This window comes from Dinoponera quadriceps, unplaced genomic scaffold, assembly GCF_001313825.1.
Source record: "Dinoponera quadriceps isolate SergipeBrazil2010 unplaced genomic scaffold, ASM131382v1 scaffold1476, whole genome shotgun sequence".
In the NCBI taxonomy this organism is placed as follows: Eukaryota; Metazoa; Arthropoda; class Insecta; order Hymenoptera; family Formicidae; genus Dinoponera; species Dinoponera quadriceps.
The window spans coordinates 615276-634783 of NW_014555863.1; the positions used below are offsets into that span (position 1 = coordinate 615276).

General features: G+C 46.1%; 1 protein-coding gene across 2 annotated transcripts in view; it reads right to left on the reverse strand.

Annotated features, from left to right (window-relative positions):
* Positions 1-883: 883 nt before the first annotated feature.
* LOC106745615 (bicaudal D-related protein homolog) overlaps positions 884-19508 on the reverse strand; it is a 31655-nt gene continuing 13030 nt past the window's right edge. For both annotated transcript variants that reach the window (XM_014621383.1, XM_014621382.1), the window contains exons 4-7: positions 6104-6436; positions 4890-5059; positions 4108-4423; positions 884-3819 (exon numbers count right to left, since the gene is read on the reverse strand). In XM_014621383.1, the coding sequence (XP_014476869.1) occupies positions 3199-3819; positions 4108-4423; positions 4890-5059; positions 6104-6436 (1440 nt within the window). In that variant the 3' untranslated portion in view covers positions 884-3198. The remainder of the gene's footprint in view (positions 3820-4107; positions 4424-4889; positions 5060-6103; positions 6437-19508) is intronic.

Below are 19508 nucleotides of genomic sequence, written 5' to 3' on the forward strand. Positions count from 1 at the left end.
CCCCCCCCCCCCCCCCGAAACGATACTCACCTAATGTGTCGCGTGAGTCGATCCTCGCGGGACGATCCGGGTGAGCAGCGCTTAATTAAGGAGAAACGAGACGAGAAACTAAAAAACCCGAGTTCCGAGTACGTCCGCGCGTTCGAAGATCTGTGCTCGCCGCGATCGGGACACGGCGAATTGTAATGAGCGAGCGGGCGAGCGCGCGCGCGCAATGAGATTTTATCTCGAACACAATAGAATTTTATAAAGTGGAATCTCGCTGCGCCGCGGGAAACTAAAAAAAAATAGGAGAAACGAAAGCTGGTTGAGGGGAGGCGAAGCCACGGATTTAAGAGAAAAAAGAAAGAAAGAAAAAAAAACGATGCGTTTCGTGTGCGAGAGGACAAAAACACTTTGTATGCACCCGCCCCCATTGTTCATGCCCATTTGTATTGCGTAGTTGGACCGATCGGTAATTACGTTCTCGGGTACGAGATACTATTATAAATATAAATATAAATATATATAAATATATATAAGTATATATATAAGCATGTTTATATATTTTTGCTTACGTACGAGCACACATATATTTCTGCTTATATATATAAATATATATGAGCAAAACAGAAATGAGAAAAACTACTGTAACTACACCTGCCTCTTGTGAATAAATGCCTATTTGTTTCTTTTCACGTGTCTCGTTATTCCCGGCCAGCCGAGGAAACGTGTACGACTACTAACGTGCACGAGCTATTAATATTAAGATAAGCAAGGGTAATTAGTTATATCACCCAACCCTGAAAATAAATAGACTGAAAATTAAGTAAGACCTAGAACGTGTGTTGGAAGTATGTGTGGAACCGGACAGAATCTCGCAAGACGTTCGCAAAAACGGGCTTTTATTAAATAAATATTGTCGTCGTATAATCGATCAGATCAAGAATCATACAATTGTCATACAGCCTCGACGGTCACTCTCACACATACACACACGCACTTCGAAGAAAGAAAGGTACTAATGTACAAACGATCCTATCGTGCGACTCACGCAACGCCATAATATGTGTTTTACACACCTATATACACGTGAAAAGTCGAAGACACACGTGTCGAATACACACGTGCCGCGTCGAAGGTGGCGCGTCGTTGCTTCTTAAGATCGATTCCCCGTGAAATAACACGAAGTACGCGAACTTCTTAAGGAGCATCGGTTGCGGTCACCGTTCGATTAGTATCGCTGCGCAAAAACATTCCAGTGATATTGCACTATCGTTGCGTTAAGAGGCCGGAGATCACGGCTGGACGTTCGACTTTCATTTCAAAAAAAAGAAAAAAAGAAAAAAAAACGCTCAATCATACCTTCCTTCACTTTTTCTTTCAATTCGCATCGCAGATAATTCGTCTTGGTCCTGACCTGGACCGGACGATGGACGGATAGCGATTATTCGTGGTCGATTAATTCGATATAGAAAGTCATCATCCGAGCTCAGTGTTTAAGCGAACGTTGATCCATACATGGATCTACGCGCGATACAAATACCAACCGTCACTCGAAACCGTGAGAGAACAAATCTCTCATCTCGCAGGAACGTTTCATAAATTACCTACGATTTGCTAATCGTCCTCGCGTTACGTCGATTTACGTCGTTGAGGAGATTTACAACAATTCCCTACTAAAATGATCACTAATGTCACAGAAGTGCAACAAATGCGCCCGCGTAACGCAACATATTCCTTCCCGATCCTGACATAAGACACAGCGTATCACAATGGTTTCGTGTTAACAGTAAACTCGAGCGCCTTGACTCTCCGTTATTTGATCAGAGATGGTTGCGAGCACGCCTCGAGATAAAAGATGTCCCGCTTAGAGATCGTTTTTACCGTGGAAAACGATTGGTTTCACGCTCGTGAGAATGAAACGCCACAGTCTCGCGCGAGAAGGAAAAAAGACCGTGCGCGCGACTCTTGCCGATCCTGATCGTTGCGCGAGACCGCTCGCGGGACTAATGGGAACATTAACCTTTTGCACTCTCTCCGTCACTTTCCGGGCGACAATTTACCGCGCAAAGTAAAACTCGCGATTGCTAGATTCTCTGTCCCGGATATTTGATCTTTCGGGTGTGAATAAAAGTAAAAAGCGACGAAAGCACAATTAGGAAATTGCGATCAATTTTTCCTGCGATTTAAAACCACAAATTATGTATATCAAAAACTTTCCTCTCGAGATAAAAATATTTTCAATCGAACTTCATCGATCGAGTCTTTCGATACTCTTGAAGTGTACACACTGACGATAATATCTTCTTCGATGGAGTAAAACTGTCGATTCTGCTGATTTCATTAACAGTTCGGTCGACATAACGCGGTTTTACGGTCGTCGGTGATTCTCGCGTGAGAAGCTTATGAATTTAAACAAACGATAATGACTATCGGTCAGATTGTGCTGATTAATCAACACAATAAAGATTTACGGGCTGAAAAACGCGGATCGAGACGAGGGCGGAAAGCGCGTTCGCGACGATTAAACGCACGTCGAGAACGCAAAAACCGTAACTTTCCCTACCGGAGGAATCGTAGAAAGTGGGACGTGCCCCATGTTTTTGCCGACGCAGATGCGGCCACTTAAATTCGAATTAGCAGTCCGTTTCGTCGCGAGCATCGATATCAGACTATCGTCACTAAGAATAATGCGTCTGTCACGGCTACATTTGTCGCTTCACATATCACCAAGTGCTACCGGAAATGCGACTCGCTGAGTTTCTCACTATTACGCACCGATATGCGTCCCGGTGTTCGGGACAGGTCCCGAAGTTGACACGAGTTCGAGTCTGGCTCAAATTATCGCTAATCGTAGTTCTTTTAAAAGGGCTTTTACGAAATCGCTGACTTAACATCAGTTCAAACCCCACATTTCCTCACACACCGCAACCGAACAGTGAAAGGGCAACAAATATCTAGAAGACCGTCCCTGTTTACGGTCGAACGTAGGCCGAGTAGTAACACCATGGCTGTGTCGGAACGTTCGTGAGAAAAGGAAACGCAAGTGCACGACCTTCCTTTCGTCTTCCCTCCGCGTCTCTCCGCGTCACTTGCGCTCTTTGTACGAGACAGCCGCGCAGGAGGAACCACAGGTACAAGTCTGTCGCCGCCAGTCGATCGCCGCTTCAATCGGGGCTCTCATCGTAACGCTGCTACCGCGCTACGTCACTTTCGTCAAAACAGGCCGAACATCTTCTTCGTCGAGCCGGTGCTCCTCTTCTTCCTGGCCGGCGCGGACACGTCCGAGTTCTCGCCGTTCTTCATGGAGACGTTGTGCGCGGCCGGAGTCAGTTTGCTGCGTACGTGCTCGTCCAGCAGCGCCTGCATGTCCATCTGCCACTGTTCCAGCTGCTGACTCAGCTCGACCTTCTGCTTGACGGCTTCCTTCAGCTGGCTGTCCGCCTGCAGGATGTCTATCCGCGTCCTGGCCAGCTCCACCTCCACCCGGTTCTGCCTCGCCACCGCCTGATCTCGCACCTTGTACGCCTTCGCCACGATCTCGTCCTTCGTCAGCTCGGAGTGCTCCATGTCACCCCTGGCACGGTCGCGCTCTTCCTTGACGCCGCGCAGCTCCGCCTCGGAGACGCTCAGCTTGCTCGTCACCTCGAGGAACGCGTCCGCACGTCGCTTCAGCTCCTCCTGCATCTGCTTCGACTGCTCCCTCGCGTGCTCGAGCTCCTCTCGCACCCTGTGCAGCTCCACCGCGAGTCCCAGCTCGCCGGGCGCCCCTCGGCCCGACAGCGCGAGGTTGTAGACCTCCTCGACCAGCTCCAGCAGCGCGCCCGAATAATTCGTCTGCAAATAAGGCGGTTAACGTGATAAATTAACGATCGTTATTCCCGGCTCTGAGACAAATATTAAATAAATAAACGTCTACCGTCATATATACATTTACTTATTTCACGCAAACCTTCTGCAATTTTCATGTTACATCCATTGTTAAAAGATTTCCGATTTAATGTAATTCGTTCGAAATTAATTGATAAAAATTTAGAAATTTAACCGATTTAATAAATGATAAATTTAATTTGCCCCAATTTGACACCTGAAATTCGCTGTTAGATTACACCTGAGGGCACTTACCGGTGAAGGGTGAGCCTCCCGCTCGTTGCTGCCGACTTCCGCCTCGGAACTGTTGACGATCACGAGCATGGACTCGTCGCAGTCGCTCTGCAGGCCGGAGTCGTCCTCGCCGCGTCTCAGATGAGCGCACAGCTCCCTCAGCCGCTTCGTCGCCCTCGCCACTTCCGTCCGCAGACCGTCCTCCTGTTCTCCCAGCGAACTTCCGCTCTCTTCGCACTCCATCTCGGCCTGCAGGGACCGCGGTGTCTTCTGTATCGAGCCGGACCTAGCCCTCCTTTCCGCCTCGATGGCCGCCAATGACGACGCCAGCTCGTCCCTGAAAGCAACACAGCGCGTCCGATCATGAAGCGGCGCGATGATACGTTTCGAAGACGCGGAATTACACGGTGAAGCAGATTGCGGACGGCACATCGCGACGGCACCACCATGTTTACGGGGCGAACTGCCGAAAAGCGCCCTCGGGGCCGGCGATTACTAATGCGCTCGTCGATCGTTGATTAACGTCTCGGATGATCAAGTAATGGGGATGAGTAAGTAACGACTCGATGCTGCGAGGAGAGACACGAAAACACACCTCCGCTTCTTCCGCTCGAGACCCGCCCGATCGAGGAGAAGCTACTATGTCGCGGGAGAAACTTGGAGGAAGTGGGAACTCCGTGGAATTCAGTGGAAGATTGAACGACCGGTCGGAAATGGCGTTCGATCGAGCGTTATCCGAGACGCGTGTCAACCCGAGACGCATAATGGTGCGTGCAGAACGCGCAGATTCCGCGGCCCCTCACCTCTCCTGCTCGGCCACTCTCGCCCGGTGTTCCGCTTCGTGGCTGAGCCGCTCCAAGGCCGCGGCTCTCTCCTCGGCTTCCTCGAGAGCCGCGATCGCCCTGGCCCTCTCCTCCCGGAGCTCCAAGGACCGCCTCTCTAATTCGGTCCTTTGTGCCGATACCAGTTGCACCTGAAACGACGCCCTCGTTATCCCGGGTGTACATAATACGCGCGGCGAGACAATACGATTTATTGAATCGTCATCTCGACAGTTTTCGCCCGATGTGAGTCCGGAGCCTCTCACCTCACCGAATTGATCGCATCGGAAGCGTGAAACGTGTGTGGAAATAGAAACGCAACGTGAAGACGCGTTGCGCGTTTTCCGATATTCTGCGATATTCGATTGTTCTTGCAAAGCGAGAAGAGAGAGAGGGAGAAGCGTTTATTATTATCCTAGGGCTAGTCCTTTAAGGACGAAAAATTAGAAATTACACGGATAAGAGAGTTGAACAATATAAAAATTGTACAATAAGTATTGAGAATGATGATTAAAGATAATTGAATATTGTAAATAAAAAGAATAGAAAGTTAATACCGATGATTACATGATGGTCGACTGATGAAATAGAATGTTTACATAATTTTGTGAGCAGAGTACATAAGAATATGAAGATTTTCTTATATAGATCTTCTTTAGATAAGATTCTTCTTAAGATCTTCTTTAGATAAGAATCTTCTTAAGATTCTCTTATACAGATTTTCTTTATGCTTTGAAGCGCTGGCATATTCACTGTTAGGGTGAGGAAGTTAAGAAATATTCATAGAGGTGGTTAGCGAAGGAGGAGGTGCTTTCATGAATGGAGAGGAGTATAATGAGTTCCAAAGGGAAGCAGCAGGAGAGAAAAGAGAGAAGGGGGAGAGGGTGTGGCGAGAACCAGTCGATCGAGGGTCACGTTCATTTTTTATTCGATTTATAGCACTTTCCCACCGATTACACGCGTAAGTTCCCTCGCGAACGCGAGCAGCGATTACCCGCTTCCTCCACGCAAGAAGACCGCCGTGAATTATTCAGCCCTACCTGAGAACCACGTCCGGGATTTCCGAAAGGATATAATGATTAATCACGACGGCTTCCGCTGCTCACGAACCAATTACGCGGAAGGGAGATTTCAGTGGAGGAATTAATAAGACTGATGGACGATCGCGCGCCAGAGACGAAAGTTCAAGTTCTCACCTCGTCCCGCAGGATCTCCAGGCTGCTCACGTGATCCTGCAGGGTGGTGTTTCTCAAGGCGCATTTTTCCCTGAGCACTTTCACCTCGATGAGCAACTGCTCCTCTTGCTTGGCAGCCTCTCTCAGCTGATCGGCCAGCCTCGTGTTCTGCGCCGTCAGCTCCGCGACCAAGGCGGCCTGGTCGCGTTCCGCTCTCCTCGCTCTCTCATTTTGCTCCTCCAACTGGCTCCTCAGCGTCTCCACGTCAGCCTGGAGCTCCAGGGCCCGCGCCTCGCTCTCGTCCCTGGCCTCCTCGAGCCTCCTTCGCAGCAGATGCCTTTCCTGCTCCAAGCTCTGTGTGCCGAGAAAAAGAACGTTCTTGCATATACTCCTTTCTCTCAGCTAGCAATCGCGATCGACTCGAAAAAACGCGAAGTTGGAGGAACGCCGAAATGCCTTTTTCTCGCTCCGGAAGGAGTATATCTGACGTTCGAAAGGACGGCAGAGAACACAAAGAAACTCGCCGGTTACACACCTTTCACGGGCCCGGCGTCTTGCATCGCACGGACCGACGTCATTCGGCGGACTCGGTGAAGAAAAGAAACCCGGTGTGAGTCAGTGCACATAAATTACGTTTCACGACGTTTCATGCGTACACGAAACCGAGAGATGGTGCAGATACAGAGAGTCGAGAACTCGGTGAAAGGGGAGCCTACAAATTTATTAACATACAATTAAACGCAACTTGGCCAACGCTTAGCCAACCACTTCGCTTTCCATCTGTTTAAAGATCATGTTTCAGACGCGTTGAAAACGTATCGGGAGGAGGCGTATCTCCCACTCGTCACGAGCCGTCGCAAATCGAAGTAATAAGATGGAGAAAAAGGAACTCGAGATCGCCCGTTGAATTTTCAGGAGAGAAACGTCGCGCTCGGGACGCGTCAATTTTCTTCTTGCGCAACAGCGAGGAGCAAGAAGGAACGGCAGGAGGGGGAGACGCCCTTTGTATTCGGGCATAGGGCGTAAGATCGCCCGAGGAGAATTTTCGCCGACAAAGGTGCGAACATGATGCTTCCGTGCATAACAAAGGGACACGAGAACTGGTTCCGTCGCGGGTACACACGGTGAGCGACGGCCACACACGCGAGCCGCTTTGTTCCCACACAGGGAGTTTCTCAACCCGATGGCCGATAGTGTGCTCTGCCGGCGGTAATAAGACGCAACAAAGTCGGAAAAAGCGGCCAGATTCTAAATGAAGCGTTAGCGCTAATTAATACTCCCATTTACTGAACCGGGCAATCCCCGTTTAATTAGGATCGCGATCCACTCGGAGCCACTCTTTTGCGCAATCGTATTCATAGTACGTAGCACGGTATAATAGTCGCACGCGGTAATACTGAGAAAGAATAAACACGCTTCTTAATTGGCTGTTTTACCGATATATCGGACGATCTGAAGATGTTCCCCTTCATTGTAAATGTACTTCTGGTCTGGATTTTAATTCCTCGCGACGAGGAGTCTCATCACATCTCATTACCGATGAACTGACTCGCCCGGAATATCATCAGTTGCGCAGGCGTCGTGTTCTTATTTATTTATGCGGCATACGTGTGTGTGCAAAAACAACACGTATTCGCGTATATACGAGAATACCCAGCGGCTTAGTAAGGTTTATCGAGCTGGACGGTACGGCCTTGGTATCCCATGGTTACTCATCGACCGATCGTCAACATGCCCGCAGGTCTACAGTTCACCGATCCCGAAAGTCCGTGAAAGGCCGACGGATCGCCCGGACAATGAATATTATTCAACATTGGAGAGAAAATACAAGATAATCATTTATCATACACACTTGCTAGTGCACATGACGTATTAAGAAATTAAATAATATTTACGTGCTCGCTTTGATTGTATTTCGACATGAAATATCAGGTCGTATAAAATCCGTGAATAAAACTGAATTAAATTAGAGCGGCCTTTTCTGACGTTGAACTTATAATTTCCAAAGATATCATATATGTGAAGGTTAAAAAATGTATTGAAATATATTTGAAGAACCTACGTGCGCAGTTATGGAAAGTGTCAATTATCATCAAACATTTGTCTAAAACTTTTTCTTAGATATTTCATGGTTTCGAAGATATTAGCTTACTATCAATTTCATCAAGTTTCCCCCGAGGGGTAGTTTCAACCCTTTCAACCGAGAAAACGTCTATGAAAGAAACACGCATCGATTGCAACTGTTCCGTAACATGTCTGAAGTTTATCAAAATTGGGAGCATTTACATATGTTTCCTCGGAGAAACAAACGCCAGGGATCGGGGAATGTGCTGCTAGACGTGTGAGTCACGGATCTCGACGTCCCGTTCTCCGAGATACAATAAGCAACGTTGCTCCGATTGCGGTGGTTGCGCGCCGATTCTTCGTCGCCACGTAACATAAATACTCCGCCAGCCAGAAATACCGGTGCTCGCGGAAATTCGCGCGTTGAAGTCTCCCGCAAGCGCGACGATGAGTCATTGTCGCGGGCAACTTTTGTCGGTCACCAATGGCCTTCAGACGTTTATTACTTCCTTCACTGTTCGGCCCCATGATTTATACAGACCACGTCCGAAACTCGACAAGTGCGAACAACCACTTGTTCTGTGTTCGTTGCTGAACATAAAAAACTTCATTAATGTTGTCCCTAGACGTATCTCATCATTCTTCCGAAACTTTAAAACTATAAATGGAGTTTTCTGTATATTCGGAATATCTCTTACATTCGAAACAAGCTTAAATATTTATCGAATCGCATACTATATTCTCTCTACTACCCCTAATATAGAACATCGATATAAAGTTTAGGGCGTTAGGACAGAAGTTAGCTCGAGAATTCCAGATTCGAACGGGACGCGAAGGGTTAAAGACAGGTAAGCGGGTTCCGCGATATGTGTCCTTGTCGGGCGCAAAACTCGTACCGTACGGCCGCTATTTACCAACGTTATCGAACGTACGTTATTTGTTGCTGACACGGTGCGCAATAAGTCACAGATCCGTGACCGTCGATGCGGTTCCCCGATCTGGTGACTGACTGCATTTGCAATTTGCCGCGAAATACAATAATAAACCGCGCGCGCGAGAGCGGCGTTTACCACGCGTCTAAATAACTGCATACGAGTTATGTCTCGGCACGGCGATGCCTCGCAAGTGGACGTTCCCGCTCTCATGACTCACGACTCCTGTCTAATTTTCCGATCCTCCGCTCGTCCCACTCTTGCGACACCGAAACACCGACGGCATCGCCAACGAGGATGACGACACGAGGCGAAATAAAAATTCAGTAAATTGCGACGGTCACTGCGAAGCGCTCATATACCACCGCGAGGTTCGCGCGACTGGTACGAATATATCGCTATCCTCAATTTAGTTTGTCCTATTACGACTTCGGGGCTTCGTGTCTTTCGTGCTCGCGCGCTATAAGTATTGTTATCAAGGCATATCAAGGCATCGAGCCAAAAGAGATATCAATGTCGACGATATTAAATATACCTCTTAATATTGTTGTACGAGTGTAAATAACACCGGTTACGCCAACTACACTGGTTATGCAGCGAAACTCGCCGCTGCGAATATTTTGGAAACTTTCGTTCCAGCCATACAACAGCCATAAAATTGCGCGATCAATAGTAAACGGATATTTCGCTTTCGTTGCAAAACGCGCCGATCCCCTGCCAGCGCCCGATCTAATTACACGGTAGGACGAGTGAGACCTCCCGTGGCGCAAATACTGGTCGACCGGCTTAACGGACATCCCTTCGTCGTTTTCTGCCAGGCTGTTGCTCCGTTCGGAAGAAAGGGAAGATCGAGAGGTGGTGCCTAAGAAACCGACGACCAGCGTAAATGCAGCGTAAAAGAGCATTAAACGTGTCGAGTGTCGGTGAAATATTTTTTGTCAACTTGATTGAAACGCGATCATTCTACACTTCTACACTCAATTATCTTCCATGAATGTGGTTCATCGTGATGACTGTACGTGTACACGGAAAAAAGAATTAGCTACCACAGCTAAAAACTAGGTCTGATAATTAAATTTCAGTTATATTATATGGATAGTTTTTAGCTGAAAGAGATCATTCTTTGTCTCCGTGGAAATTCGACGGTCAATCGAGTTTCCCAAAAAATCGACACCCAGGTGAAACAGAAAATGACATAAATTACGATGAAAGAATGATCGAAAAATGAGTTTTATCTAGTCATTTTGAGGTCATTGTCACTTTCTATTCTACCCGGGCGGTATTGCTTATTTATTTATACAACATGCACTCGGTCGTGAGAACGAAAATTTTTCATAAACGTTACAACCTCTCCATCACAATCGCGCAATGAATCGCGGATTAATTACCGGTACCGTTTATTGGACGCAGGCAATAGTCGGGCGGTTCGACGCGCGCAAGCATTGCGTCGCACCTCGTTCACTTTCCCTCGAAGAAAACGATAATGCCAAGCGTGCAATCGGACGGAGTAGAAGGAGGCGAAGCAGGGAGGTCTGTAATCGCGAAGCAATGGCCTGTGACGAGTCCGGCGATGATCGTGAGGTAGCGCAACCCGGTCCATCCGTTACGTGGTAAAATGAACGTTTCCAGCAAAAATCGATACTAACAGAACCACCGGGTAGGTTGTCCCACAGTTGTAAACAAACCATCACAATTGTGTAACTTTATGTCGAAAGAAGAAAAGCAAAAGTGGGTCAACCTCTAATTGGCCGCCATTGGCCGTTGACCGCGCAACTAGACATTTTCAATCTCTAATTAACCCACCTCGCCACCCATCTGCGGTCTTTCTTGTCCCTACGCACCTAAATATAACGATTTCTGTTTTTATTTCTTTTTTAAATATATTTCAATTTCAAGTAAATTCTTACAATTAAACATCACGCTGAATTCTGTTTAATTGAACTTAATTTCAAAGTCAACAGTCAGTCTCGAAGAGATCCCGCCGAGTCGAATTTCCCGGCTCTCCTTTTCCGACTGATCCGCAGCTGCACAAATCGTCAATTAGCGACGAGTACGCCGTTTAAGTGGTGAGCAGGTCGCGTAAAAGCCCATGGTTTGCGCATGGATGAATCCATACGTGAGTGAAGAAACCCGCGACGATTCCGTGGAGTCAAGCGTTGCGTAATTTCTCGCTGGGCGTTTATCGCGGCCGCGGAGGAACTCCCGATCTGACGAAGCTGACTAACCAGAATCAGGCCGGGCAACGCGCTAATCGATTCCATTATCGCGTGTGTGGGAGAAAACGCGGGCCGGCGGCTGTTCTTTGTAAACACGCAGAGGCTGCTATTACGGGCGCCATCGAATTTATTATTCATAGCTTCGATCCCGAGGAAGAGGCCGGTAATTACGCGTCGCGGAATGGGGGGCGGGCGAGGACGCGCGCACGCGAGCATTCCGATTCGCGCGAGACTGTACGCGAGTCTAATCAGACACCTCGTTTCCCTCCGATCGAAACTCGAGTAGAAAACAAACCAGAACCTAGTCGACAGCAGGCCAGAAATTCTGCTTACTGCCTAAAAACCAGCCAGATTGGTCAACGCTTGTTTCGGCAATAACTACGGAGAAAAATAACCATTTTTACCGGTCGGTGACTATATGGCAGCAAAACGATTTGTTAAGAATGCTGATCGCTGTTCGCTGAATTATTCTGCTGAATCTATTAGTTATTTTGCCGTAAGAACGAATTAATAAATATGGGAAAACACTATTTTATTCTGACGGTAAATTAACGTGTCTTAAGAACAAATTCACTCGGTAGAATATTTTCTATCCTAGCAATAAAACTGTTTCTATTCGAACTACGAATAATTTGCTAATTTGGTTATGCCAAATATAAATGAGTGATATCACTGTCGCAACGGATGTGTAATAGCAACAATGTCGTTTCGCTGAAGCAAAATTATTTTTTTCCGTGTAGACAGTAAGACTAAACTGTTCCTGAGTAGAAGACAAACCAGAACCTCGACAGTAGCTGGCCGGTAACTGAGTAGAAAATCATGTTTAGATAAAGCTGGCCGGAAATCAACCGGGCCAGATCAGTAAATGTTAGCTAGTTTCTAGTCAGTTAAAACTCGGCGCATCTTACCTAATAAATACCAACTAGCATTACATAAAATGTTACAATTAATTGTAACATTACATCAATGTTACAATTTCTCACTCAACAATGTAAGTGTACTACAACACGCGTTGTATTTTACATTGTTCAGTAGAAAATTATAACATTATTGTAAATTATTATTACGTATATTTACTGCACGGAGAGAAAAATAATTTTGCTGTTGTAGAGTATTAATTGCTATTTGCTGGATATGTGCACAATTAATACTCTTAACGAATCTTTCCGCTGTCCAAACAAACGTTTTGCTGTCTAAACAATATTTTCCCCTCGCTATATCGATAAACATTTGCCGTTCTAGCAAAATTTGTTTTCTCCGTGCGGGAGCACATCGAGCGTACCCGATGATGTTGATGTGAAATACGTCGCCGATATGACGACACGAAGAAATACCGGGCGAGCTGGATCGCGCGTTACTCAGCAGTTGTTTCTGTCTCGCGCCGCACTCACGGCAATTTTCGATAATTACGTAATTGCCGATGCGTTCATTACAACCGAGTGCTCCTTACAATCGCGTCCACCACTTAACGAACCCCGCTTGGTAACGATTCCCCTGTCCATTTCTAGACCACGGCGGTAACTGTGCTATAGGTGGAACAAGAGAGTGCAGTTAGTTACAGTTAGCCGCTAATCGACGGCGACGCGATCGACTGTAAAGCTCGCGCGCGCGGTCTTAAAGCTCTCCGGAATGTTTCCCGATTTATCGCAGTTGTAGGATGATTCGGTGTTTATTCCAGGCTGCACGTTATCCGATTTATCCGAGCTATCGATAATATGATAATGAGAATATCTCTCACACGATGTGGGCAACGTAACTGATCCGCCACGAGGATCCTGAACGTCGCGTCCAATTGTTTCATCCACTTCACACGGCTGTTTTTCCGTGCGAGTGAGAAGTGTTGTCAAGTGGACGAGGCGACCACGTGGTCGATTAACGGCGACACGACAAGTGATATCCCCGCGGTCGCACGATGCGAGATGCGATGGAAACGCAGCGATTAAGGCATTACCGTGTGTACAACTATGTAAATACACATTAATTAATTAAACGCCGGATAATCCAAGAGAGCATTACGGAATACGATGCAATGAAGGATATTACGGGTGCGTGACGCCGGCGTGGAGGATCTGTATAGCGTGTTAATTTAATCAATTCGCCTCCTCCAGAGCGATCGTTGGTATGATTTTGCAAAACGCGCGTGACTCACCGGCGCGATTAAAAGGCCGCGTCCGGCCGACGAAATCTGCAGCGTGCGCACTTTCGCAAGCTGCTCAAGGCTGTATCGTACTTTCCGCGCCCGCCGGGAACTTTGTATCTCCGCGATAAGTGGCTTATCTTATCGACGCGATCCGAGCAAGATCACACATCGACAGGTGGAAGTTTTTGGGAAATCGCATAAACAGCGGGCGCGGAGCTGAATGCGCGATTACGAGAGCGAAGGTCAGATTCGGCATCGAACAGGGGAATTTTTCAGTACGGGACATGAAAATTGTACCTACCTATATTTTCTACTATTGTGAAAATAGAAAATACACGCGATATAATCGTGCGGGAAATTTCAAAAGCGAGTTTCGAAGCGAGCGCATTTTCCGCCGAGAGTTTCCAGGCCACCTCTCTATCGTTCCGGCTGTTTCTCCGAATTGAATGGCGAGACAGATGGCGGTGACGATTTCGCAGAGAGCGGCAACGATAAAGTGCGAAATGCCAGATCGAGGATAAATTTAGATAAATGGGTTAACAGCCATCGTTGCACCGCACCGAGAGTGGTGGAGTGGCTACATTAAAAAATGAGTTTGGTCGGATTTATCTGGCAATGGGCGACAAACGCGTTGGTTGAGAGAAACAGAATTTCTACTACGAGAGAGAAATATTGTAAGAAAAATTACCATGAAATTTTGTAATGTTGGAAATGTAAGATACCATGTTAGAATTACGACTGAAATTACGATGTGTGTTGTAATCTTTAGTGGTGTGTATATATAATATCCAACGTTGCAAAATTTTATGGTAATTTTTACCACAATGTTTTCTTCGTATAGTTCTCATGAACTCAATTTAGCTCTTATAACCAGAAATTATGTTCCCTTTAACTGAAACGCGTTTGGCTGTCCATTGTCAGACAGATCCAAACTCATTTTTCAGTGTACGGTGCGCAACGGCGGCAATAAAACGCACGAATCCCGCAACGTTCTGTTTTCACAAGAAAAATCCAGAAAAAGAGAGAGAGAGAAAGAGATAATCTCTATCATTCTATTCCCTTACAGAAAACTATTACTGGATGTGATAAATAGTTGTTTTATTACTCATACGAGCAATAAAACTATCGAGCAACAATAATTTATCACTGACCAATTTATCACAGCCAATAATATTTTTCTGCCAAGGCTGCCAAGAAAAGCGATTACTCGGCTTACTTTCCTTCTTTTGAGTAATAGTTATCTTCAACGAAGAATTTTTTTATAATAATCTTAAAATATACTCATGGCAAATTTTAGAAAAAGCTCATATTGTTACGTATACATAAAAGACGAAATTTATTCTCTTTTCAAAAATATTATCAACTTTATCGGAGAAAAGTTAAATTCTGCTAATTCGAACAAGAAAAAACCGAGGTTTGTTTTAATTTAATATCCTTGATTGAGAAGTATACAACTTATTAGAGGATTCGGAATAAATTTTGGATAAATCTGATGTTTATAATATATCTGCGGATGTATTAACTTATGAAATTCTTGAAACAAGTATAAATTTTATTTTAATACAGCGTATATTTTTCTTGCGTGCACGTAATCTTCATTTTATCGAGACGATTCACCGACGGTGTGGAATATCATCCGAAGGAAGATAGGACACGATACCTGATACATCCTGATCGCCGTAACGACAATGCGTTGTACGAAGCGACGCAGCGCACGCGAAACCAGGCCGGATTCGGATACGCGCCGTTTACAATAACGACATACGCGCTAATGAGATACGTTGAGGCGCAATAATAGAATATTACGGTACTATTCGCGACGTTGTAATTCGCGAGCGGCGCATTGTTGGTACAGAATAAAGCGCGCGTTATATGCATCTTTCTCATCGCGCGTCTTACTTTCCGCGCGCAAGAGAGCTCCCATTGCGTCCGATCGCGAATAACATTACTTAAAAGCAGGGAACCCGCGAAAAATTCAGGTCAGTCGGGCCGCGGAAACGTGGAGGAGGTAGCGAGAAAAGTGTATATGTGTGTGTGCGGCGTCCCGGTTTCATTCGTTAGTGTCTTAGTCGCGAGAGCAAAGAAAGAAAGGAAGAAAGAAAAAAAATATACTGTCACCATACCTTGAGCGGTAAACCGCGGCTTCGAGGCTCGACTATCGTGTGTCGAGTATCGTAACACAACGCTCGATAAAAGGCTCCAATAAAGAGCAAAGTTACGGTAACATTCCGATAGGTATTCTTTGGCGAACCACCGTGGTGATGTAACTGTTTCTGTGTCACAATCGAACCTCGAAACGACACTTTTATTAAGATAAAGCACTGTACACGCGTGTATGTGTGTGTATGTTTGTTCAAACGATAGATAAGATACCGTTCTTTATACGTGCGCTTTCAAGGTGCGTTTGATGTACATCGGAATCTCTGAATATTCAACGATGAGTGAGTCTCTCTCTTAGTCACCGGTCGAATGACCGTCTCAAAGCAGCCGCATTATTATTTCTCGGCGCCTTCTCTATTATCGGTACGAACGAGGCGACGGTGAAAGAGACACACCTGGTGTGCAAGCTAACTGTTGCGGGAGCGAGTGCGGGGGGAAGCGTGAAACCGCTACTCTCGTACGGAGACACATCGCGATTCCGGCGGTACAGCACGAGTGCGCGAGACGCAATTAGATCGGCGGTGATCCCGCGAGAACAATGAGGGGATCGCTAGCAGTTCCCGACTCGGTAACGGTCGTGGATCTCTAATTAGCCGGCTGACATCTTGCTCCCCTTTTCTCTCTTTCTCTCTTTCGTTCGTGACTACGAGCTCTGCAATCGAGATTCCCCGCGCGTTGCGATTCCACGCGAAAACCGCAGCCGGTTCCAAGTGCGCGCGTGACATCCCGCCCTTCTCGTGTTTCGCGATCGATGCAAGAAGCGTACGATAACGATCGAACTCGTTGCGTTTAACGGTGCAAAATAAAGTACGACGGCGTCCTCGCGGGTATCACGGTGCTTCGCATCAGCGGGGAGAACGAAGCCGGAAGGGAGGGGGCGGTAATTCCGCGTTAATCCGCAGCTTAGCGGCGCACGGATTAAGGAGCTCGTAAGGCGAAATGAGTTTGATAAGAATTTAATGAAACATGCACTACGTATACCCGGAAATATTATCTAACTATTCCTGCAATTAGGAAGAGATTGATCTATTCGAAAGCTGAGATATTCGCGAATAAAATTGATACTTTTTTTATATCTTCAAAACTAAAAATAAGATTTTGATGGGAAACTACTATGATATTAAAGGTGAAACAGCAATTAATATGCATCATACATAAATTTCAGATTCATTGACCATATATTGTTTTGAAAATATAACGATGCAAAGTTTATAGTTTGTAATAACACGTATACATACGCATGTATCTAAATGCTTATATGCTTCTTTCTATTACCTATGTATCTCTATTAGATCAACCGATGCATAAATAGCATTGTTAAGAAAAATAAAACAATAATATTTTCATATTTGTAATATTGCATATATATCTATGCCTCAACTTCGTTTCAAATTAACATTGATTATTTAGGTGGTGAAATAGATGTATAAAAACGTAATTTTGCTTGACAAATACCAAATTTGTGAGTGGCCGCTTTGATGCGCCAGTGAAAATGCAATACCATGCCGAGCCTTATAACTTCCTTAATTCTGCGATTGCAAAATCGCGCAATTTTGTTCCGCGGAGTGGAACATATGACTGCGATATCTTATGATCTGAGCGGAAGCGGAAAATAGCGAGGTTGTCGATACGCGCGTGAACGAGGAGTTCTATTTCTATCTGGAGGCTTCAACTTTCTCGGATTCGAGGAACGGTCACAGTAATTACCCCCGACGTTTGAAATAGTTCCCTCCGCCGACCTAATCCCGGATACCTGGCGGGTGTCATTTAAACGCACGAGTAGCCGCCGTGATTAGGAACGATCACGAAATCTCAATGCACCATCGGTCGCATGCGGCCGGATCGTCAGTCGAATGCGACAGTCGATGAGAAACTCTGAAAAAAAAATTACCCCTCGGGGCTACTCCAGTTGTTCCATCGTGCGAATCTCCGACTAACCCAACTGGATTACCCCGCACGTCGCGGATCCGCAACGGATGCGGCTGGATCTCATGATTCCATGTTGCATTTCTTTCACGTCGCATCCGACGTTTTCCGCTCGGGACTTTCGAATTACCGTTACCGTAAACATAAGATAAATTTAGGATGAAGAACCAATCAGGATATTGATTTAGATTTATGTACTCACCAAGAGAGAAAAGATACTTGGGCTTTGCTTTTCAACAATTAAATCAATAACGTTTGTCTTTTATTATTTTATATTTTATTTTATATTTATATTTTATATTTTATATTTTATTTAGATCGGCGGAAAGGGATGCGAACAAAATACTAAAAAAAAAAAAAAGCGATTCCTGCGGAATCCTAATTGCACTGTCATTTCCATCTTCTTCTACAGCACACAAACCTAATAATATCATGATTGATTCTTCAGCTTAAGCTCACATCTTATATGTTTACGATTACGCCGATTCACGTGCGAAAGTCCTTGCTTTTCGCGCGTATCTTCATATATTAATCATCTCGATCAATCATGGAAATTACACGTTCGAAGATCAAGGAAGAGCGAAGAGCGAGGTGACCTTTTCGGGCTGACCTTTCTTCTTAACGACAGCGTTAAGTTAGACGCGAGAGGCACTTAATTCAGCCTTTCTAAACACCTATTTTGAAATCAAATATAAAGGAGGCGAGAAACAGGATAAGTATTACGAATCTCCATTGTGTCGTTGCAAACAAGACGTGGAAGAAGAAACGGTCTCGCCGCGCGACCGTACGAGACAATCACGACGGTTTCGTAAACACGGCCGGCGACTATTGTGCGCCCGAGACTAAACAAGAGCACAAGAAGTAAAGAGGGTAGAACGCTCCTCTCGAAGGTACCGACCTAACGGTCTACTTTTTTCGATGACTTCCCCCGCCCGTTTTGCGCCTCGCGTGTCTCGTCGTCCTTCTTCCGTTGCGCTCGTCGACTTCGCGCTCGCTCCCACAAACAACCCTGCAAGCTGTTCTCGAGCGCTGATACGGACTGATACGATCGCCTCACCTCGACTAAAACTCGACCCAGAGATCGAACTGGGTCAAGGTGCCGGGAACATGCTCGGAACTTTGGTGGAGCGAACTCTTCTTTTTTTTTTTCATTTTGGGGGAGAACTTTCATATGTCCCGGAATTGTAATCCGGACTGTTAACGTCGTGTAACCAACATACGCTCATTTTCATTGCGAGAAAAGAGAGAGGGATAGGCCGAGGAGCGATACCGTTTCCTGACACAAAGAGAAACTCCCGAACTTCGTGACCGGACGAATTTCCTTTTCGTAGGCACTCGTGCGAGGCATGAAAGGCCTCAGGACGGAAACGCGCGCGAGCTCAGCACATAGCGAGAGCGCTAATCTGCCCTGAATGACTTATAGAGAGACGGCTTTTTCTCTACCGCGGAGGAAAGTCACAAAGGGAGACGCGTCTCGAGGGGAGAGGAAAAGCGAGGCGTCCGTAATCGACTGATAATTCACGAGCGCTTTCCTTCGCGGTAACGCGTCGCATCTCTCTCTATCTCTCTCTCTCTCTCTCTCCCTCCCTCAATACGTCTATGACGCTTATTATAGCGTACCCGGGAAAGCTCCAGGTCGCGAGGTAGGACGTGCCGAACGTGACTTCATTTACATCACATTCCGTTTCTCCTCGCTCGAAACCACCGGCCGGAACTGTTTTGTGTGTGCGTTCTTCCGTTGCATAACGAATCCCGCCATCGTTCATCGGGAACAACAGATTACGGAGAATTATTTCACCTGTACATCATATTATATTATATTACGCATATACACGCAATTTTATTTTAATACCGTGCCCCGCGCTGTTTACGTCGCGACATTACGTCGGAGGGTTGCACATTCATTCATTGCGCGCCATGACACTATTTATGTGTGTCAGACGCAACTCAAATTTAAAATGAGAAGAAATGCATCAGATCTGTATAGA